Consider the following 22,251-nt stretch of genomic DNA (forward strand, 5'->3'; position numbering starts at 1 on the left):
TGCTTAACACTTGGCTCAATTAAATCGATTTGAGTATAATGATTAGTGGAACTGCGATAATTTGATAAATCATGTTGCGATTAAGTAATTATGTAACTACTGGGGCTTCTGGCGGGACATAACTCTAGAGTGAGCTCTGATAGCGTCATGCGATTGAGAATCTCTCCAAACGAGGAATGAGTACTTATCTCGCGAAAAGAATCCGCTATGGAATCATTTGATAACTATATCAATAATCGTACAAATTGTTTGTAAAACAAACACGTAAAACTTTTTAATAAACGCATAAATCCAGTGGAATTTAAAAAAAAATGATAGAAGCCTTAGGATTCGGCTCCAGCCAGCTGGCAAAGGGTCTTCCTGACAAAATTGTGCCTAATTTTGAATGCTCATTTCTCAACGCGGTTCGTATTTGGAGATTGTAAAATAGTTGGATAAATCACACCATCCTTAAATGCAATCAATATTGTTTTTTTTCTTGGCTAATCTTCAGGGAGCTCATTTCGCCATTGATGCTTTTTTACAAAAAGATCAACATCGCGTGGTGAATCATTCCACTTTCATTGATTGCAAAAATAGAAATTCTATTTGATATCTTAGGGAAATATTTCCCATCTTTGAAAAACAACGTGTATAGTAATGCACCCATATTGCTTCCTTGTGTGCCACTTTTATTGAAGGACAGTCTGTTGAGATACGTTGGCTAATCATCCGCAGCGAAGACGACCTGATATCACTGGGTCCTTTGTGGTTAGCTGCTGGTGTGGTTTCCTTTCATGGCGACCAGCACCAGACAAAACTTTCTAAGGGGGGCGGGCATAGCGTATTTGGTAAATCGAATGCCTTGTACGCAGCTCACGTGGGTTCGATTATCAACCCCGCACGTAGGGCTAGAGGTTTTTCCAAAAGAAATTTCTCTAACCCGTAAAGAGGCGAGTGACCATAAGGTTAAAATTTCTAAAATCACAATAAAATTCAAGCAATGGACCGACATTTTGGCGGATAATTTCTGCACGAAAAACGCCCGCATTTTTTTCGAATCGGTTTGTAGAAAAAAATTGTATAATGACACAACCATTATTCAGCACAATTCGAAACTCACTGATTTTTCTAAATGCCGCCTTCCCAAGCAAACGAAAGGCCCATAATACCGTCACGATCATGGTCCAATTTCACCTCCACTGCATGGTGTTGTGATAGTATTTTAAATTGGATCAACCTAAGAAAACTCCTTCACCAAGGTCCGGTAGATCCTATATAAAAACCATATTTTGGTATATTCGTGAGTTATTGAGACCATTTTATAGTATTTTCGTGATTTTGAAGCTTGGCACGGACTATAGAGTAAAGTGGGATCAAGTGGGTCAGTTTTTTGGAAAGCTCGAGCGATGCTGTTTTTGCACTGATTTTGACAAACAAGCACTCGGTGGAAAAGTTATATATCTGGGAACATTCTGGCAATAATGATTTTACGCCTGACTAAATATTTTTCAAGCTAAATCCAATAAAGTGAAAGCACTTTTTGCAATGATTTTAAAATCGGGGGGGGGGGGGGGTACAATAGGTCACTACGTTGTTCTTTTAAATAATTTCTTTTATGTCCTCGTCGTCGCCAGAGTGTCGAATGGAAGTTGTGCATTCCGGCCCACGTGGTTGCTTAACTGTGGGACCACGCTTCGGAGCATTTTTTCCTTCTATTTTTCGATCATGTTTTTTCGTTTATCTACTTCAATAACCCCTTAAATTTGTATATTGCTAACTCACGCGAAATATCTGATGCGCTTTCATTGATGACGTGCACTTTTCTTTCACACGAGCACGCAATGTTTCGAACGGAACCTTGAATTCTTTAGAGGCTGAACGAACACTGGCGCCATCTTGAATAGATGCAATTGCGTTCTTTATGCTCTCTTCAATTCGTTGTTACGTTTTTCGCACAAAGTTACCCCCAAGCGTATGTTTCATGTTGGTTTTCGTATTTTTTTCAAAGCCAAAAATATCGAAAAATTAAAACAAAACTCGTGTTTAGCATTATTTTTCCATAAGAAAAAACAACTTAACATTGATTAAATGTACTGTACTGAGGACGAAAAACAATGCGCTTTCGCGCAAAAACACGCAAATACATAAACGACGCCTTAACTAATACAGCTGATCCACGGTAGCAGCCGAAATTATAGTCGTCAACGATGTTTTCTACCATGTATCGAATTCACGCAACACGAGCGACATCTGCAATAACATAGTGAAAATAATGCCATATACCTATTGTACCCTCATACCTATTTATGGTCTTTTTAAGGGTTTGTACAGCGTCTGAGCCCATGAGAAATTGCTCGTGCTCACCGTCCAACAGAACAAACCGTTAGCCTTCCACCATGACCGTCACTGTTGTTTGCTGAATTCAGCAGTGCTTTTTTGCATCAAGCAGAGAATTGGGAACTAACTACAGGTAATCTTCGATACAACGTACCCTCGTTATAACGTACCCTCGATATAGCGTCACTCGATATAACGTACATTTTTCCTCGATATAACGTACAAAATTTTTAATTTATTTTTCAAGTCCAAATTTTTTTTTCAATTACGCATGTATTTCACAATTTAAGAATTCAATATGTTACACACCATCTTAAAACGTACTAATTGGGCTTCCAATGAGCATGTTAGCAATTGGCTACTTCATTGAAGGCTACGAAAGCGATTTTTTCAATTTAATTTGCGGATGATCGTAATTTATTAAAACCAAACATGTATCTCAATAAATAATACAAGATCAGTAAGCTCTAAGCGGAATCTGATTCTCTGGGCCGAATGACAATGCTTAAGTTTCATGGCATACTGTGCCACAAAAAATAGCATGTCTAGTGCCAGTGGTTAGCGGATTGAAATATATTTTCAGAAAATCAATCAATCTTTTGAATCGTGGATACAAGTGGATTTTTATAGTCTATTCTAATGATGAAAGTTCATAAATTGCTTTTATTTGATGTGGCGCAGACGTATTCCCACACTTTATAAGCCCAGACAGAATAATAATGACTAATGACTTAATAATTAGGAAAAGAGTCAGAATAAGAATATTTGCAATAAATTTAATTCTTATAAGCAAATAAAAATTAAATGCGGCATCCTTTTTATAGAACCACTATAGTTTTCTTATGAGAAAATTTGTTTCACACTGCTAGGTAGGTTAGATTTTCAAAATTAGTTACGCGTTATCAACATTCTATAAAATAAAGTACCATGAACAACAGTTCTGTGAGCATTTTTCATGCTTCGATATAACGTACAATTCGATATAACGTACAATTTTTAAACCGAAATGTACGTTATATCGAAGTTTACCTGTAAACCCTAACATTTATAAACAAATATAAAACAAAATTTACTACACCTTTACCGTTTCACAAGAGCAAATACAAACAAAATTTATAGGGAAATATGAATGATCATAACGAACAGTGGTGAGCATTACGGTACATAAACAATACACTCTACGGAGTTATGGTACAAAAGTAGGTATTTTCCATCTAGTGCCAAGTTGATACGATGTTGGCTTATACTTTAGAGTGTTGGTACCTCAGACTCCATCTTAGTTCAATTGCGTTCATAAGCAAAAAGCTTCACACAAGGAGGCTACTTAGGACAATTGATCTTTAGTTTATTCGTCAATGATCTATGCCACCATGGCAAAAAAGCTGAACGCTAAACTGTGCGGCAAATCCGTTTCCGAGAAGGTTGGCAATGCACAGTGTTCTAAAATGCCGTTTATGTGCTCAAAATTAATAGCGTCCAAACTGTTCACATTAGAAGTATAGATTGTTCGGGAAATTTGTTATCTTTGTGATTGCGCTTCTACAGAAATACAAGGCTCAGTAATTAATTCAGTCATATAAGTGAAATACAAAATTTATGAAAATTGTTGCTAACCTTTGTTGGCATTTCCTCCACTTTACAGTAATTACTAATTAAACCTAATTTATATTTAACGATTCGCACTTCACTGTTACACGAATTTCCCACGTTCCGTACTTTTATCTAGTTTATGATCAAACCTCACAATTTCTGTTTATTGCATGTAGTCTATGTAATTTATCATCAAAACCTGCGTACTGCCGTGTTCGTAGATGCTTCATTTTATACCATTGCGATGGTATTTTGTTTTGAAAATAACACTCGGAGAGTTCCAGTTCGAATAAAAAATTTGGGAAAGTAAAAAGCTAGTACTTTTAATATCTTATGATGTTATGATCCTTAACGGGTTATTTAAGGTGTAAGTAACCATAAAATTATCTGTAATATCTCTTAAAATTCAACAGATTGAAATCTATTTCGAACCACAAAAATACGTATTATAATACAGCAAACAACTTTACGAAAGATACAAGGAACGTAAGAAAACTTCGAATAAAGTTACCAAGAAAAACCTGCTTTTAAGGGTTCCATATAAAATAACCCATATCTTGAGAACTGTTGAAGCTAGATACACAATGTCTTCAGCAATTTCGTTTGCAATATCACAAACTACAACTTTATTGAAGACATGAAGCCTCTATCTAAATTACAAAATAATAAAAATAAATTTTGTATTTCACTTATAGGTGAATTAATCACTGAACCGTGTATTCCTATAGAAGCGCATTCAAAAAGGCAACAACTTCTCCGAACAAACTATACATATAAATTAATTTGGGCATGAAAATAGTATTTTAAAACACTGTGCAATATAAGCAAGTAAACAACCTAACAGTATCCCAAAACAACAAAAAAACAAGAACCCGGGTCTATTATCTGTATGGCCTGGTTCTGCAGAAACTCGATGCATATGTCTGGATAGACGATGAAACTTAGGGGCCATACACAAATGACGTAGCCTTTTTTCGGCGATTTTTACCCCTCCCTCCCCCTCGTAGCATTTTGTCACAAAATTCTAACCTCCCACTTGTAAATAACGTAGCATTTCTCAATCCCCCCCCCCCCAATAAAAGTTCTCTCAGATAAAAATGCTACAGCTGCCAATGATTCTCAGAAGCAGAAGTTCAACTAAATTACTAAATTTTGGTTGGTTGAAACCGAAGAGAAAATTTAATTCAACTATTAAGCTAAGTCTACTAGTTAGCAAGATTTGCTAACTAATGTAGCAAATTAAATCGGAATACAAAATCTTTTCGTTTTTTTGCGAGTTTACAATTCCCCGAATCGAAAAACTTACCACATGAAAAATCACGTGAAAAGTAACTTGTGTGAATTTAAATTTATTTTTCTTAGAAATGGAGGAACATAAATTCTTTTCTCTAATCAATGGGTTTTAAGGCACGTCAACAAAAAATTAAGCATAATGCTACGTCGCGTATCTTCTGACCCTACCCTCTCCCTTGTCACACTTCGTCACAAATTTGGTATACCCTCCCTACCACTATAAATGCTACGTCATTTATGCATGGTCCCTTATGTGAAAGCCGATTTAAAATAAATTTTGGGGTTGACAATACTACTGCTCGCGGTTTCTAGTGGATGATTTTCGCGGATAAATTATCAATAAAAAATTATGATTTGGCAAGCAAATTGTTCATGTAGCAAGAAAATCAGTATTTTTGCTACGGATAAGACTAATAATTCGGAAGTATATAAAAGGGTCCGAAAAGTAATTTCACCCTTCATTGAATTCCATGATGCTCAAGTTACGCTATGGCCAGATCTAGCCAGCAGCCATAACAGCAAGGATTTGCTGCAATGGTGGAACGAAAGAGCTAAATTCACAAAATTGTCCCCAGTTCTGTCCAAAAAAGGCATATTGGAACATATTGAAGTGGAAACTGAAAATGAAGGGAGCAGTCACTAGTGACGAAAAATTAGTGGAATTAGTTTACCAAAATGATGTGCTGTTGGGCAGCAAGTGCGAGAATTTATTCAGAATAACGATGAAATAATTGTTTCTGTTATTGATTTGTTTGACGTGTGCTAAATTGGAATCCTTCTGGCATATTACTTTGGGACTGCGATATCGAGAATATTCCTGATTTATGAGCACTTTTCAACAGAAAAGCCCAGCTTTTGCTGTTGTAACAGAATGTTTATACTATTGATTTCAGACTCAATTACAAATGATTATAAAATGTGGTATTTCAGAAACTGTAACATGAACTATGAATTAAATTTACGGATGTAAAATAAAAGTTTTCATATAATAATTAAGCGTTTAGTAAATTGCTGATTAGTTGGTTACTATATAATTTCAGATTTTTCTCATCAGTACCTATATTTGTAACAAAAAAATGCAAATGTTCTTGAAATTGCTCTAATTGAAAGGAGTATTGTATGTTTTATCAGTTTTGGACATAATTAATCTCTTTTGCGAAAAATCAGTAGATTGGTTTAGTACACAAATTGTCTAATTCTCTGATAATTGTCTAGACATTTGCCTCAAAGTATCTACTATAGCTGGTAGTTTTGCACTTCATTGATTACAATGAATCCTGTATCGTGAAATAAGTCAATCTTTAAAATCGGTGGTCCAGTCTGCTCTAACTCGCCAGATAAGAGTAGTGAAAGCACACTAAGCAACAGATTTAAGGTTTTGATTACTTGTACATTTTGCGAAGACAAAGATCAATATGTCATATTCCTGCTACGTGCAACTGCACCGTAGTGGTTGATGTTAAGTATTGACGTCTGTTCGCCGATACTAAAGAAACTGATACTGATTTAAAATTAGTAAGAACTTCTTCCTGTCCTTAGAGGCGTTTCGAGTGACGACTAAGTGACAAACCCGACCAATAATTACTAAGTCCTTGTTATTGCTCACATCTAGCTACTAGTACGCCAGATCAGGAATCAGTGCTGAAGACAGAATGCATATCAAGAAAGCCTTGCGCAATTGCTTCTAAAAATCATTTAGTACTATCAAAATCAACAAATAGTTTTCAACGACATTGTTTAAAACACCACTGTTTCCCGACCAGTGTAATGGCTGCCCCTAATACCTAAGAGATGAATTTTGATTGTGAAATTAACATAGATTAAAAAGATTGTTAATGTGATAATCATGTGCTCTATATCTATATATTTTGATATCATAGTTCAACGGTAGCTTAGGAGCTTTGAACGTTCAAAATCATTTGTTGGTCAGATTGTTTATGCGTTACAAATATTCTGATCAATAAAGCATGTTTAATGTCTCATTTACTTTGGAATGGTATCTTACATTTTAACAGGAAATTTGTTTTTTAATGCGGCTCTTTAATTCTGCGTTTTTGTACGCTTTTCGTGCCGCGGTGGATGCAATTCGTGAAGATACCAATTTTAAAATATTTTGTTCCAAATCGATGTACGTTCTTCTATAGATAAAGACCAACCGATACCGAACCCAGACGCGGAGCAACAAACTAATGATGTCGACACCAGAGCTTAAAATTCTCATACCTATTCAATGAACGACGAAATTCAGAGAATTCATTTTCGTCCTTTCCCTGCCTCATTCGTCGCTAACTGCATGAAAAAATAAAACAATAAAGGCGATGTCCCCTCCTCTCTCGATTCTATGAAAACGAGTAGCAGCAGCAGCGACTTTCGTTTTCCTATGAGAATCTCATTCATTAAATGAAATTAATGCAATGTCCATCTAATAATGCAACTAGAACATAGTTAAAATGAGAAATATGCACACCGATCAGGCTTCCGTCTTACAATACCATCATTAGCTCGCAAATCTACAGAATCGAGCATCGACAAATAAATATCATTGCTAGTGTATGTTCGTTTCCCCAGCAGTAAGTTCAATATCGAATGTACCAATATCATTCTGAATGGCAGCCCTAAGTTTGCGCCGCTAAAACAACAAAAATGATCGATAAAAAATTGAAAAACGATCCATAAAAAAGTTGTCCATGTTCCATAAAACAAAACTGAAAATCCATAAAAAAGTGTGAATGATCCATAAAAAAGGGTGATTTGATCCATAGATTTTGTAAAATTGAACCATAAAATCGTCTCAAAAGAGCACTAAAATAGTAATAAAAGAGCAATTAAAATGAAACAATGCTCCATAAAAATATTGGAAATGTTCCATAAAATGATACATTTTGCGCCATAAATTAACTGACATTGATCCATAGAATATTAACAATGTACATTAAAACACGTCGATATGTTCCATAATATCGACAAAAGTGTTCCACGGTATTACAAAATGGAGCAATAAAATGTCAGAAAAAGTTCCATAAATTTGATGAAAATGTTTGCTAAATAATTTTTCTTGGTCCATAGAAGATGTAAAAATGAACATTAGAAATGATTCATATATCGAACGTTAAATTATGGTTCATGGATATTTACAAAACGATCCATAAGAAAATAAAATGCTAAACGATCCATTAATATGCGCTTATGCACCAGAAAAATTAAATTTAATGAATTCATGCGAAATTGCTATTCGAACTAATAATAAAGTTTATTACATTTGGTTGTAATGTCAAACTACAACAAACAATGCATACATTATAGTTAAACTTCAGCTTCCGTACCCAACTAGTCAGCTAACTGACCTTAGCTAACCTGAAATCATTATGGCAACTCTTTAAACGTCAGGGTATTTATGATATTAGGGACCATTCATAAATTACGTAACGCAAAAATTGCCCAAAATTGACCCCCCCCTCCCCCTATGTAACAAATTGTCACAAATTTTTCCATCCCCCCCTCCCCTGTTACGTAACAAATTCCAAGAAAAAATATTTTTTCTTCGATGAAAACATGTTACGTAACGATCTAGTTAACACCCCCTCCCCCCTATGTCACAACTTGTCACAACTTGTCGTACCCCCTCCCCCCCTAAAAGCGTTACGTAATTTATGAATGGTCCCTTAGAGCGCTGAGTGTTATTAGACCACCTATACAGGCTAGCATGAGTCGCAAATACTATCTGAATAACTATCTGTAGCGAAAACGGACACTTTATACACGAACACTGACTAATGTGGCTACGCCACATCGCTTTCTTGTGCACTGTCCGACTTCGCTGCCGCTCAGTCGGCTTTTAACTAGCTATAGCCCCTATGTTTAAGTAAACCGGGCAAACGAGAGGACCACAGGTTTGCCTGCAATTCCAGCTACGGGTTAATCAATGCATCGTCAAACGGATCCTCAGCGGCTTTGCGCCGCTTCGGATCCTTGGCCTCGAATATGCGGCCAAGCCGCATCACACTAGCTCCCAGTATAAGCTCACTTGTTAAAACACTGTCACTGTTATGAGAATTATTAAGCACAACTTATTTTTTAAGTTTACCATAAAATTTCGCATGAATTCATTAAATTTATTTTTTCTAATGCATAAGCACATATTAATGGGTCGTTTTACATTTTCTTTGCTTATGGATAGTTTTGTAAATATCCATGTACCATAATTTCGTTCGATATATGAATCATTTCTAATGTTCATTTTTACATCTTCTATGGACCAAGAAAAATTATTTAGCAAACATTTTCATCAAATTTATGGAACTTTTTCTGACATTTTATTGCTCCATTTTGTAATACCGTGGAACATTTTTGTCGATATTATGGAACATATCGACGTGTTTTAATGTACATTGTTAATATTCTATGGATCAATGTCAGTTAATTTATGGCGCAAAATGTATCATTTTATGGAACATTTCCAATATTTATGTGGGGCATTGGTTCATTTTAATTGCTCTTTTATTACTATTTTAGTGCTCTTTTGAGACCATTTTATGGTTCAATTTTACATAATCTATGGATCAAATCACCCTTTTTTATGGATAATTCACACAGTTTTATGGATTTTCAGTTTTGTTTTGTGGAACATTGACAACTTTTTTATGGATCGTTTTACAATTCTTTATGGATTATTTTAAATATTTTATATGCAAAAGTACATTTTCCCATTCTGAATCTCAAAGCGAAAACGAGCGTGTGGAGCGAATAATGAAAACGCTTTGCTACATGCTTGCTTTGTCCTAGCCTGTTGTCTCATTTTCGATTTCGCAAAGTGCTAGTGGTATGGAAAGAAGCTTCGTTCTTTCGTCATTTTCGCCTGATTTTGGCAAATGGAAAAAACATTTTCCGACTCTGGTCGACACACATGGAATAATGGAAGTCAATCCGAACCTTGAAAATCAGGGATAGCCAATTTAGCCGCATCGTTCCAAAAAAATTTGTTATTGTTTGTTGGTATTTAGACTGCTCTCTTATCACGAGCGCCATTTCGCATGATAGGACGTAGCTGTTTGGTGAATTTGGCTCTTTCGGTGCATTATAGACATTATTTGGTTCTAAACATACAAAACGTCACAGACGTAGTGAGAAGAGGCCAAATCTGGCCAGAACAGAAAGAGTACATTATGATTGCACTAAAATCATTTCTGTAAACAATCTTCCTGGACTATATTCGTGGTACCTTCCCATTGGTACAAAGTTATACTGGTTTATCCACTGTTGCGGATGACCTGCCAAATCAAATATTTTTGGGAAACTTGTGCTTTTTTATCGTTCATAATTACTTTGCTATCTCATTTCGTTGCATAGCTCTGTAGAAAAACTTGTCACAAAGATGGTTGAAGTCTTCTAAGTCCTAAGTTTTGTCATCCATTACCACGCTGGAAAATTTAATCAAGCATCCAAGAGTTTTTTTTCGAACAAGTGTTTAGCTGTCATATTCATTATCGTCATTACCTTGAATGATTTCATTCCTCAATGATGCTTCGAATTATGCACAAACACATTTGATATTTATATTTTCCTAGCAATAGCGCGGACAGGAAGCTCTGGCTTTCTTCTGAATGTTTGTCTCACTGCCGAACTTGCTTGGTCGTTTCTTAAGATTGTTTTTGCATTTTTTATTTGTAGCTATTGCTAATCGAGTATTAGACGATTTAGAAACACTGTGTAGTGTGTATAGAACTTAGCAGAGCTTTTTTGAACTATTCTAATTAGATATTTTTTGTTAGGACTACACAAAATAACTTTTTTAACAGATACTTCTTTCAATTCTATTTTTGGTTATATTTTTAGATAGAACAGACATACGTCCATATATAGGGGAAATATTTTTTGTTGTTGAGCATTTCAAGAGATCTATGTGTTTTAAATTTTTATTCCGTTCAGTGCCACGGAAGTTATACATACCGTATTAATACCACATAACAGATCGACATTTTGAAATGGGCCTTAACATTGACATGTTCCATTAGGAGTCAAATATGTCCCCACCAAAAAGTAAAACTGTAGGGTAAAGTTAGTTTCCTGTTTGTAACGCACGAGTTTTCAACTACACTCTATAAAGGCATGTATAGAAAGTCTGGCAGCACATATCACTGAACAAGCAGTTCTCTCTCTGATCGCAGTTTCTCAAAGGCGAAGCAATCATTAAATTTTTCGAACGTGAGTTCGTTATTCTTCCAAATTGGCACTCATAATATACCTCATACAAAGTGCATTTCACTTCTGAGTGTCCAATGTGGATTGGACAATATGAGACAAATAACAACAACTGCTCTGTCGCCTTTTGTGTTTACCTGTACTGCGTAATTCTACTGTTGAGTATATCATTTGAATCCCTTAATTACCGGAAGAATTTCTGGAGGCATTTTGATTCTCAAGTTTTCTATATAGATTTATCTAAAATTTTGCATGGTTTCAAAAAACCGCTACTTATTTTTATTCAGTATCGGTATTTTGGTGCCAATATATGGGTTGGTATTCTCCTGCTTTTCAATACCGTTATTACCGGTGCCAAAATTTAATTATTGAGAGAGAGAAAATAATCTACAAATTGGGTGATATATCGTCGCTGTTGTGCTATCTTATGACAAGCGCCATTTTGCACATTTCGAGAAAAACGATTTTTAAAGTTTGAGATTGAATATCTTGCAATTGGTAAATAGTAGAAACAATTCAGAGAATACAATTGATGCTTCTGTCTATTCTGTATTAATCTCTCAAATATTATGAAGATCGGTTGACTATATTACGAGTTTTTACCAAACATGTAAACAAAAGTCGCACTCATACGTGTCATAGGTGTGTGTGTATTGATGACAAGATTTGTATGGCGTGTCATAATCGTGCTTGGAAAATTTTCCATAGAAAAAAATCATCAATTATTAACTTTTATTTATATCTTTGGCTTTATTTTGTCTATAAACAATCGGTGAGATGCATTTTAAAGGAAATGAGTCAGTGAAACTAGAAAAAAAAAAAATGATTTTTGGATACAGTGTTGCCAAATATGCTATATTTCCAGTTTAAAACTAAAATTGCTTTTTTCTCACATTTCGTGTATTTTTATTTTGAAAATGATTTTGCCATTGTGTTTCTCAGACATGTTTACATAGAAAAGCATCTAATCCATCAAGATAACTCATGCCAATGCCCAGACACAGTCATTTTAAGCAAATATCACAGAATTTCTCAAGCACGTTTCTCGCTATATCTCAGTAACCAAGTAGGATGCCGAAATTCCGAAAACGCCATTTTGTAGAGATTTTTTAGACAAACAATATGGCATATTTAACTCAGTTTACCCCAAAATGGCGTTTGTCATAAGATAGCACAACATCGACGATATATGTTGATATGTTCGTACATATGCTGCTCATGAATTTGAATCCTGACGTTTTCTCGAACACGGGAAGTTAATTCCATTTGCTCCTACTCATCGACTTGTTTATGCCGAACAGTCGCCTTCAATATCTTACCAGTAAAGACCATGTATAGAAAGATACGATCGGATTGGTAGCTCTATCTTATTAGATGGTTTCGCCGGGAACCGTTATCGTTGGTGATAGAGGACTATGATTTCCAAGAAATCATTGCTAAAGCTTTTCTTTCCCTTTAATATTAGCATTACAGATTTTACAGCAACGGTTTATGCATGTTTCGTCTAATCTTTCACATCATCCTCTCTTGTTGTTAGAGCGTAGATCTTAACTTATTGAAATTTTGCTACATGCATACTACCATGGTGATAGAAATCACGCACGCGTTTCCTAAACACACTAAAATACATCATTGGCACGATCCTCCGCCTCACTCTCTCCATGCTAATTCTATTACATATATTATTGAGATCGCTGTTAATTGTTCCTTCTTGTAGCACCCATTAGACAGACATGTTGTCTACGCTACACCAACCAGCTGATTTCTGTCCACCCAAATCCAAAGAGCATTTCCTGCACGAAATCGTTCTCCATGTAGTACTCTCAGACCGACTGCATTCAATTAGCAACTACCACAGATACGGGCTACTGAACCAAAGTTCCCCCGTTCCCTATTGCAAGGACAAGTAAACTCGAACATATCACGTTCATATTCCCCATTCTGGCATGCTCGGTAAACAGACAGTACACTAGAGGTGTTCGGTCACTGCTTCCTTTATTGTGTTCATCTGAAGCATGCAGGGCGGTCGCGTTGTGCACGCATCAACTGCATCAGCAACCAGAACCACCGACCGGGCAGGGGTGAGAAGAAACACGCCAAGAGTTGCACTGTCACGGTCATAACCTTTCGCCGTCAGTTGCCGTGGAAAGGCACACGACTATCATACGCCGGCTGTCATTTTTTCCCCTCAAATAGCGTTGGTAGTTCGGTGTGTTGGTTGGCCGACAGGTAGTAATGGGTTCGAGCGTTGCAACGAAGTTTACGTTTTCCAAACAATTGAAAAAAGTAGTTTATAAAAGACAGTTTCTTAAATTCGCAAAGATCAACTTCAATCGCGGGACGCAGTATCTACACAAAAGAAAATAATAACAAAGATGAAATTACAGCAACCATTAAGATTGTTAATGTGGCTTTCTCTCGTTGAGTACAGCGCACGAAAAACATAAATGTTGGCAACGGGTCACAGCTTGTATCTTGGTTGAAAACACACGGTCAATGTACCTACTATACGTGAAACTGACTCAGATTCGCTATTCGTAACACACGCATATACTTGCAGCTTGTTACTGTTTGTCGATTCAAGATGGTTTTCTTTTCGAGGAGAATGCACATGTGCACCTCTAAGTGGAGCGGAGTGCTCGTCCACTAAACTAGACCAATGCTAGTCTTCTGTGTCACAAGCGGCACGCGTTAACATACAGGTGTTACAAATTTTAATGAAATAACACGTTGTCGAAATCGTAGATCAGTGTCTTAACGTAATAGTGAAAATATCCGTTGTTTGTCGTTATTTTGTACCGTTTCCGATCTAAAAATAAGGATGAGCAATAATTTAATTGGTTGAATATGGCATTTAATAACACAGATGGATGCTAGCTTTTCTGAAAATTATGAACATTTCGGGAAGCCAACCGGAATTCAGGAATAATAAACTTTCATCGAAAGAGATTTACAACAATATATCCAATGCAGCCTGAAATATGAACAAAAATCTACATCATGTTTAGCTGCTGTAATTTTTAGTAATTAATTGCACAATCTCGGGCGTTTTGATGATAAGCCTCGACAGAAAGCTGTTGAAGTCAACACGAACAGAGCGTTGCTCGAGTGTTACAGTACTTGCAGGAAAAAAACAATTTGGAAAGTTCACAGTACCCAAAAAAGTATCCCTTTAGACATAATTAAGTATTTTTATTTGTGACGGGATGTTGTTTATTTATTTTTTACAAAATGGAAACATTCTGTATAATATACTACAATGCTATACTCTCCCGATTGCTAAGAAAAGTGATAAAGAGGAATTCCACAGAGATCCGTCCGAAAATCTCTAAAATCGTGACCGAACATCTTCGATTCTGATGAAACTTACCCGGAGCCCGGGGCCATTCTCTACTATAGAGGACAAACCATTTTCCACAATCAATGAGATTATTTTACCACAAGAGAATTTTTTTACAAATGTTTTCGCATACAACATTTTCCAACAAAAACTTGTTCGATTACTCTATTTTATTCAGCAAACTATCTGAAAAAGAGTAAGAGGGACTGAATACTTCTGCACGAAAAAATATACACCGATAAAAAAATTTTTTTCGAGAGTTGTCCTACTGGTTCTCGGAAGGGCTCCCCGTCAGAATCACACACTACAATTGTGGACGGCAACGTCGCCCATTAAAAACACTGCTTAAGGCTAAATGCAGAGGGCCGTGATTCTGAATGTGATATTCTTGATACGGTTCAGATATGTGCGGGCGTAGAGATTTAGCGATTACGTGTATCATCGCGAAGGGCTCGAGCATTTGTACGTTAACGTGTTCAATCGCGTGTGCGTTTGTATGTTGCGCGTGCTAACGTGTTTGTAACTTCGCGTGTAGAAATTCGATTTTATAACCGTGTACTTTTCGCATATTTGCGTGTGTGAACTGTGAATCTGGTACTTAATTTTCGGTGTACGGTTTAGATTCTAGAAGAAAGTAAGGTCTTCCATATCACTAGAGTTTCCGGTCATGTCGCCATGGAACATGTTATCTAGTGGATATGAGCTCGATTTTTTACTTGGTCCAACTGAATGTATGGACCTAAACTGCTAGGACGGAAGGAAATAATTTCCGGGCGTGATCGATTTATGATCGCGCGAACACGGACGTTTGTAGGTCTGCGCTTGAGACCACGTTTGAAACTTCGTAAGTGCTCAAACATTTATTTTATTACCGGGGTGTTATCAAGTTTGCGCGATCGTGAGTGCGTGTTCGATCGCGAAAAGCTTAAGCGTTCGTATGTTAACGTGTTTGTCGCGTGTGCTCGCGTGTTCAAAGCTCGATTTTGTAACCGTGTGGCCATTCACATATTCGCGTGCGTTCTTGGATGGTCACGCGGGCCGTCATTCTGATATTTAGTTTACGGTGTATTCACATTCTGACAAGGAGTGGGTTACCCCATACCACTGAAGTTCCCGGTCATGTCGCCATAGAACGTGTTGTCTAGTGGATATGAGAGCTTTCAATTTTTAATTGGTTTAATTGATGGCATGGACCTAGTCTGTTGATACCAAAGATAGAAAGCGCGGCGCGGGAGTTGTTAGGTTCGCGCTTGGGACCGTTTGAAAATTTATGAGCGCTGAGACGTTCACCTGATCACCGAGATTATCATTTTTTCTGAGATCGCCTGTAGGTGCCGTGGATGGTCGCGAAGGGCTCAAACATTTGTACGTTAACGGGCTTAGCCTTATCAAAGATAGAAAAAACAAGTTGAATTAAAAAAAATTCAAGGTTATTGGAGTTATGGTCCATCTCCCGAAGCGTGTTTTTGGCAGAGGTTTGCGGTGAACGCTCTCCAAGCCGAACCGCTCGACTGAAATCCAAAAACTAAAAAGAATATTGAAGAGAAATGTTATGTGGTGTACTTAAACGGATCGGTTTCCCAATAAAAAAATTTCTTGCATAAAAAACAAGTTGACCAAAAAATTAAGTTTTGTGGTGTTCAAAATTTTAAACAAAAATTCATTGCAAATAATCAAAAAAATTTGATGAAAAAGGAACCGTTCAAGTACACGAGAAAATAAATACAAACCATAAAAAAAGTTTTTGAAAATCGAATGACTAGTTTTTGAGTTATCACGTTCACCGCAACGGTACTTTTCAATAAACTCCATTCCGAGATAATTGCGTTTTAAGTTTGGTGTTAACTTCATTCGTGGAAGAACCAGCGCGCTGCAAGCGACTGTAATTTAAAATCTAGCGCTCCGATCTGGATGAAATTTTGCACAGATATTTTCAAAAGTATGTACTATCAGAACATTCTTTAAAAAAATTCAATTTTTTGAGTTTCAACTTTGTATATAACCTGGGTCGGTTATATACAACTTTCCAATGGAATTCTTGATTAATCAAAATATACTTAGTTGCTAAATTAGACAATATCTTCTCACAAACTGAGTTTTATTGGATTCTGATATGATTATGACTTTCATTGGTTTATTTTTGGATCAAAATACACTGAAAAAAAATCAGTTTGGACAAGGAAAAGATCTTTTCAAATAACTTTTTTTTCTTGCAAGTGCCCAACTTGAGTTTTGACGGTGGGTAGGTAACATAATTACCTATCTTGGAACAAAATTTCATCCAAATAAAAGATGTTTTTTTTGTAAATCGACTTTAAAATTTTAAAATCGATTTTTTTCAGTGTAGGAGTCGATGCAAAAATTTTTCAAAAATTCGTCTAATTTTGTGAAAATCACTCCTACATCATTTTTTGTAGGATTTGTCATTTTTAGACTATGCAGGTGTTATAAATCAGTTATGCCCTTCTGATCGGGTGGCTTAGTTAAAAAATGGTAAAGTTTGATTCTTTTTAAAAGACAGTCTAGATCATTTTTGGAAAAACAAAGTATGCAAAGTGGCCTTTTGAGACAAAGTCTTCATGTACATAAAGTTTCATCAAAATCTGAGAGGGTGCTGCATACTCTGAATACGATTTAGCGGGGAATTCGTCCAAAGTGAATTTTGACATTTTGTTTTTGATCCCTAATCATATGTTTGTCGAGAACTATATGTATAGTTGATCCATACATTCATTGTTTTCTCCATGATGCAATTACATTTGAAATATTTCGTTTCTTTTAAGGGTTTTATTGACCACAAACAAAAAAACTAAAAAAGGGTTCGATTTGTTAATTAAATTTTTTAACAATTTTTTTTTTGTTTTTTTTTCAGGACGTTTATTTTTTTCGCACCGAACTATTCATTTCGTTTAGCTTATTCTCGGGTAGTTTTGCTGTACAAAATACGGCAATCGAACCTTTTTTTTATTGAAAGTAATGCTTGTAAAAAATTCTACGCCCTTTTTAAAAATTGCTCTTGTGTCAAAATGTTGTAATTGTCAGAGAAAACACAACTGCAAAGTTTTGTTCGAATTGGCGAGGGTCCTGTTTTAAGAGCGGCCGCTAGAATCCTTCTAAACGGTCATCAAAGTAGCTTTTAGCACTTTAATCATTTGAATCTGATTTTTGTAGGGTGCCTATGTAGACTGAATAGTCAGGCGAATTATTTATATTTGAAATGAATTGTACTCTAAATTGATGAAATACCGATTTTGTGGTGCTTTTTGGGAACGCTGTCCTTTAAATAATTGCGAAAATCTACGAAAAATCATATTACTACTTTCGTTTATTAGGTAGGGGAACCCGGGGCTATTCGGCCCTACCTAAGAATATCGCCCTTTTAGGTGGATAGATGTGAAAGAATTTATCAGTTAAAGATCCTAATTGTAAGTTTGAAACCTCAGTTACATTTTGGAGCTTTAAACATTTACTTGCACCGCTCCATGGCAGCGCTAGGCGACGATTTGCAAAACTACGTTTTTCCATCCTTTTACAATGTAATTCTGATCTCGCTACGGGGCAATTCAGACGTCATTTTTTTTTAGTTTTTATTACATTGGAATTAGGTTTACCTATGAAATCTTCATTGGAGAAACTCCAAAAAATTAATGTGAATAGTTACAGCTGTCGATTGGCGCATCATATATTTTCTTTGCTGTGGTGTGTGCAATCGTGTACGCAGCCGCAAGCCGCAGAATGGTGGTTGATGAAATAGGGGGTCCGAAGGTACGCTCATTACGTACAAAAGTTGTGAGCATCTTGAAAATATCTGTGTTTTCACCCAAACAAAAATCAGTCCATAAAATAGCAGCCTCAAGTTTTTCAAAATACCTGGAATTATTTTTTAAAATTTATCAACAACTTGAATATTTCGAAAGGGATTCGAACCCCCAAGATTCCCTGTCTGGATCCGCCCCTGGCACGCGTACTTTATTATTATTCTAATTACTAGAAAGAAAAGCAAGCAGGTTTATCACGAATACGATAAGAACCTAATTTAGTATACAAACAATTGTGGGTTGAATGCCGTGTTCCCCCAACAATTCTGTAAGTCCCGGGCGCTGGGAATATTCCAGAATAAAAGTTCCATCGGTTCCTCGGAAAAGGCTAACTCGATTTTAAAAAGCTTAATCTCATATGGAAGGTACAACATCTCCCAAGACTACTGATGAAGTCGCTCAAATCAGACCTATGGAATTTTTAAGTGTCAAAAGTCTTAAAAAAACTTATGCAACGAACTCCACATAAATCGCCAAGAATTCAACAACCGATTCTATCTCTATCGATTGTAACGTTTCAAATGCAATCGATTCAGAAAGCAATCTGTATTAGCCTTTCCATGAGACATTTGATTGACAATTCACAAGTGGGTCCATCCTTCTGCGAACAGGAGGAAAAAACCGTCCGACGAACGTTTAACGTTAATCATATTCGTTTGATATTAGAGACTGAATCGACGATTTTGTCGGACGTCGAGTCCACCCGAGAAGCGTCATAGCCAAAAAAGAGTAGAAATGTCTCATGGAATGGAAAGTCACTAATCAAATCTCGCACTAACTTAGGGCCAAGTTAGACGATGTATCTAATTAGCATTAGTTAGACACTAAATTAGCACTAGTTGGACACTAAACACGAAAGTCACACGATAAATGTGAACTTACTTATTTTTTATTAACGTGACTCGAAGACTTTTTTATTCGTTATGAACTGTGAACGCCTAGAGCAACTGGCTACTGGATTAAACCAATTTCCAGTGAAACGCCAACTTTCTGAAGGAAATTGTAAAATTTCAATCAATTCGTCGCCGGATTACCTCACATATGGGAAGTCGTATAGCGATGCGTTTTTTCTCGACGAAGTCGCCTTGCGTTCTATGCACCGTGGCTTTGTCATTTTCAAGGTCTTCGCAATTACCGTTTTTTTGACGAAAAAGTTCAGCTCCGCACAAAACATTCGACCTCATTTTGCGCGAATTTGGAATCAAAACTGTAGCAAATTTACTGCGTATAAAGTCAATAGATCAATATATAATCATATGCTTAGTTTCAACCGTTGTTTATGTAGACTACATCTTGTAGGCTCGTGAACAAGAATTCCAATCGAATAGCTTATTCAAAATTTCTCCGAATTATTTCTTAGAAACATATCCATCGTAACTAGGTCTAATATTCCTGAATGTATCCCTAAAATGCTTGTTAAAGGTCTTCAAGCATTAGGCTCTGTTTGCTCACGACGATTGCACTTCGAATATTCGCTAGCTTATGCAAGCACACGGTTGCGATTTTCTATTGTACATATTCCTGTTTCTAATCAGTCCATGCATGGCAACATAATTACACACTTCCATTGAAACAACAAACCTCCACCGGGGGGTTGTCGTCTTCACTAAACACCTGTTCGTTAATTGCATAGTACAACCTTACAGCCATGAAAGAATCACCATTTTATTGCTAAACAAAAACATTAGAGCACCAGCCGGGGCCAGCACTATTTTTTCTCCGTATTCACCCATTTTGTCCGTCGCGTGTACTTCTAGATATAGCTACTTACTATCATAACCGAAAGCCAATCAGTTTCACCACCGCGTAATAATGCCGGTTGCATCGAAAGCACGCGATAATATTATTAATAAATAGTACCACCACCGTCAGCATATTTGCACATCTGACTGCAGTTTGACGAAGCGTGCCAACTGTTGGTTGCAACTGCTCCTAATTAAATACCACGACGAAAGCATACACAAACACACATCGTCGGTGGTGAATCGTCGGCAAAAGAATCTTGGCGAGCTCGATGCTGGCGGTGCACAGGAATTATTACATGTTCTATTCCCCCCGGTAATGACCCGAAGCTCGCAATTACTTACACGGTCGGCGGCTTAACATACTGGTGGCGATGGGGATACGATTGCTCCCAGTGAGCAACACACTGAATGCTGCTGGTTCAGGTTCAGTTATAATTGCAGCTTCCACCGCAGTAGGGATGTAACACATTTGCTGATTGCTCCTAATTCACTGGTTCCACCGTAATTTTTTTTTTCGCTGGGTTTGTTGTTCATTAAATTCATCGTTTCCCGTGTAGCTTGAGGGATGACCTTCACTGATGTGATAGTTGATAAGTTTATCCTCATCTACCATGCGTTTATCGCTACGCCCGAGATCATTATAGTTACTAAGCTGTAGGTTAAGAACTGTAAATAATGTCAATAATTCCCTAATGTTTGTTTGTATATTATTTTCTTTCTCTTTTTCCCGTCTCTTCATATCAAATATCACAACAACACAAACACACACATGAAATCAATCACGTAAATGTACAATTCAAAATCATCCCAAAATCCGTCCGTTCCGCCCGCCGATCTGTACAGGTGATATCGGCTTTCTACGATCAGAGCGGTTCGCTGGTGATGGGCCCCCGCACCGGAACGCCCATGCGATTGGTCAGCCCAGCGCCGCCGGTGCTGGTTCCACCGGGTGGACCGCGAGCTCCACAGGCACCGCCGGCCATCTATCCACCGCAGCCGCAGACGGCCCAGCAGAACATGTACTCCGCACAGAACGGATCCAACGTTGGAGGTAACGCATTGTTTACACTGTTGTAATTTTGCTATTACTAAGTACTACTAGGCATTAGAGGTTATGGAAAGTGTTGGTTGCAGTGCATCAGTAGAGTTGGTTGACTAGTTCGATTGCCAAATACCGATGCGGGAGGGGTTAACATATTAATAGCTATTTAACGATGACAGTGATGCAATTGTAAGTAAGAGATCATTTTCATGTTTAAATTCTCTGGTCCTGTAATTATTGTATCAAGCTAGGGGTCTTTCTAACATCTACTTTAGTGCTGTTTGTGATTGAATGCGAATCAAGATCAATCAAAAAAAATAGGTTGTATACCGATGAAAATATTTGTGCACCGTTACATTTTTACCCATCGAAATATAGCTTCAATGTATGCACAACAGATAATACATTTGAGAAATGGTAGACTAGTACATACAAATATTTTATAGCAGAATGCAAGGCAACGCCAGGTTGTAAAGGAGAAGTCACAAAGATATTGATACTTATTTTTGTGAGATCGTTAGGACCTCAATTATCATTTGATGCGTTGCATTACGCAAGCACAGTATAATTCGTAGATTTCCAACTGATGACTCTCATTCCCACATAGACTACTTGAGAAATAATGTTTGGAAATAACAATTGATCAAGTCCAAGCGAGAACTTGGCTTGAGGGCCACGACAGTAGAAATAATGTATCGTTACTTGGAATATTTGGACGGAAGTATTAACACAGACAAACAGACATAACTGTTTGAACCATTATTCAAAATTTATTGCCACTAGCGCTACCTATCGTCATTCCTGCTCAACGTTGTATTCACCCCATCAAAGAAAGCGACGCTGCGCTAGTTGGCATTGACAGATAGAAGATTCGTAATGAAAAAAGTTACAGGTACGTGTGTTAGC

General features: G+C 36.8%; 1 protein-coding gene across 5 annotated transcripts in view; it reads left to right on the top strand.

The window, feature by feature from the left end:
- LOC131684512 (maternal protein pumilio) overlaps positions 1 to 22,251 on the top strand; it is a 389,632-nt gene that overhangs the window by 340,343 nt on the left and 27,038 nt on the right. For all 5 annotated transcript variants that reach the window (XM_058967459.1, XM_058967462.1, XM_058967460.1 and 2 more), the window contains one exon: positions 21,147 to 21,354. In XM_058967459.1, coding sequence (XP_058823442.1) covers positions 21,147 to 21,354 — 208 coding nt within the window. The remainder of the gene's footprint in view (positions 1 to 21,146; positions 21,355 to 22,251) is intronic.

This window comes from Topomyia yanbarensis, chromosome 2 (assembly GCF_030247195.1).
Source record: "Topomyia yanbarensis strain Yona2022 chromosome 2, ASM3024719v1, whole genome shotgun sequence".
Classification (NCBI taxonomy): domain Eukaryota; kingdom Metazoa; phylum Arthropoda; class Insecta; order Diptera; family Culicidae; genus Topomyia; species Topomyia yanbarensis.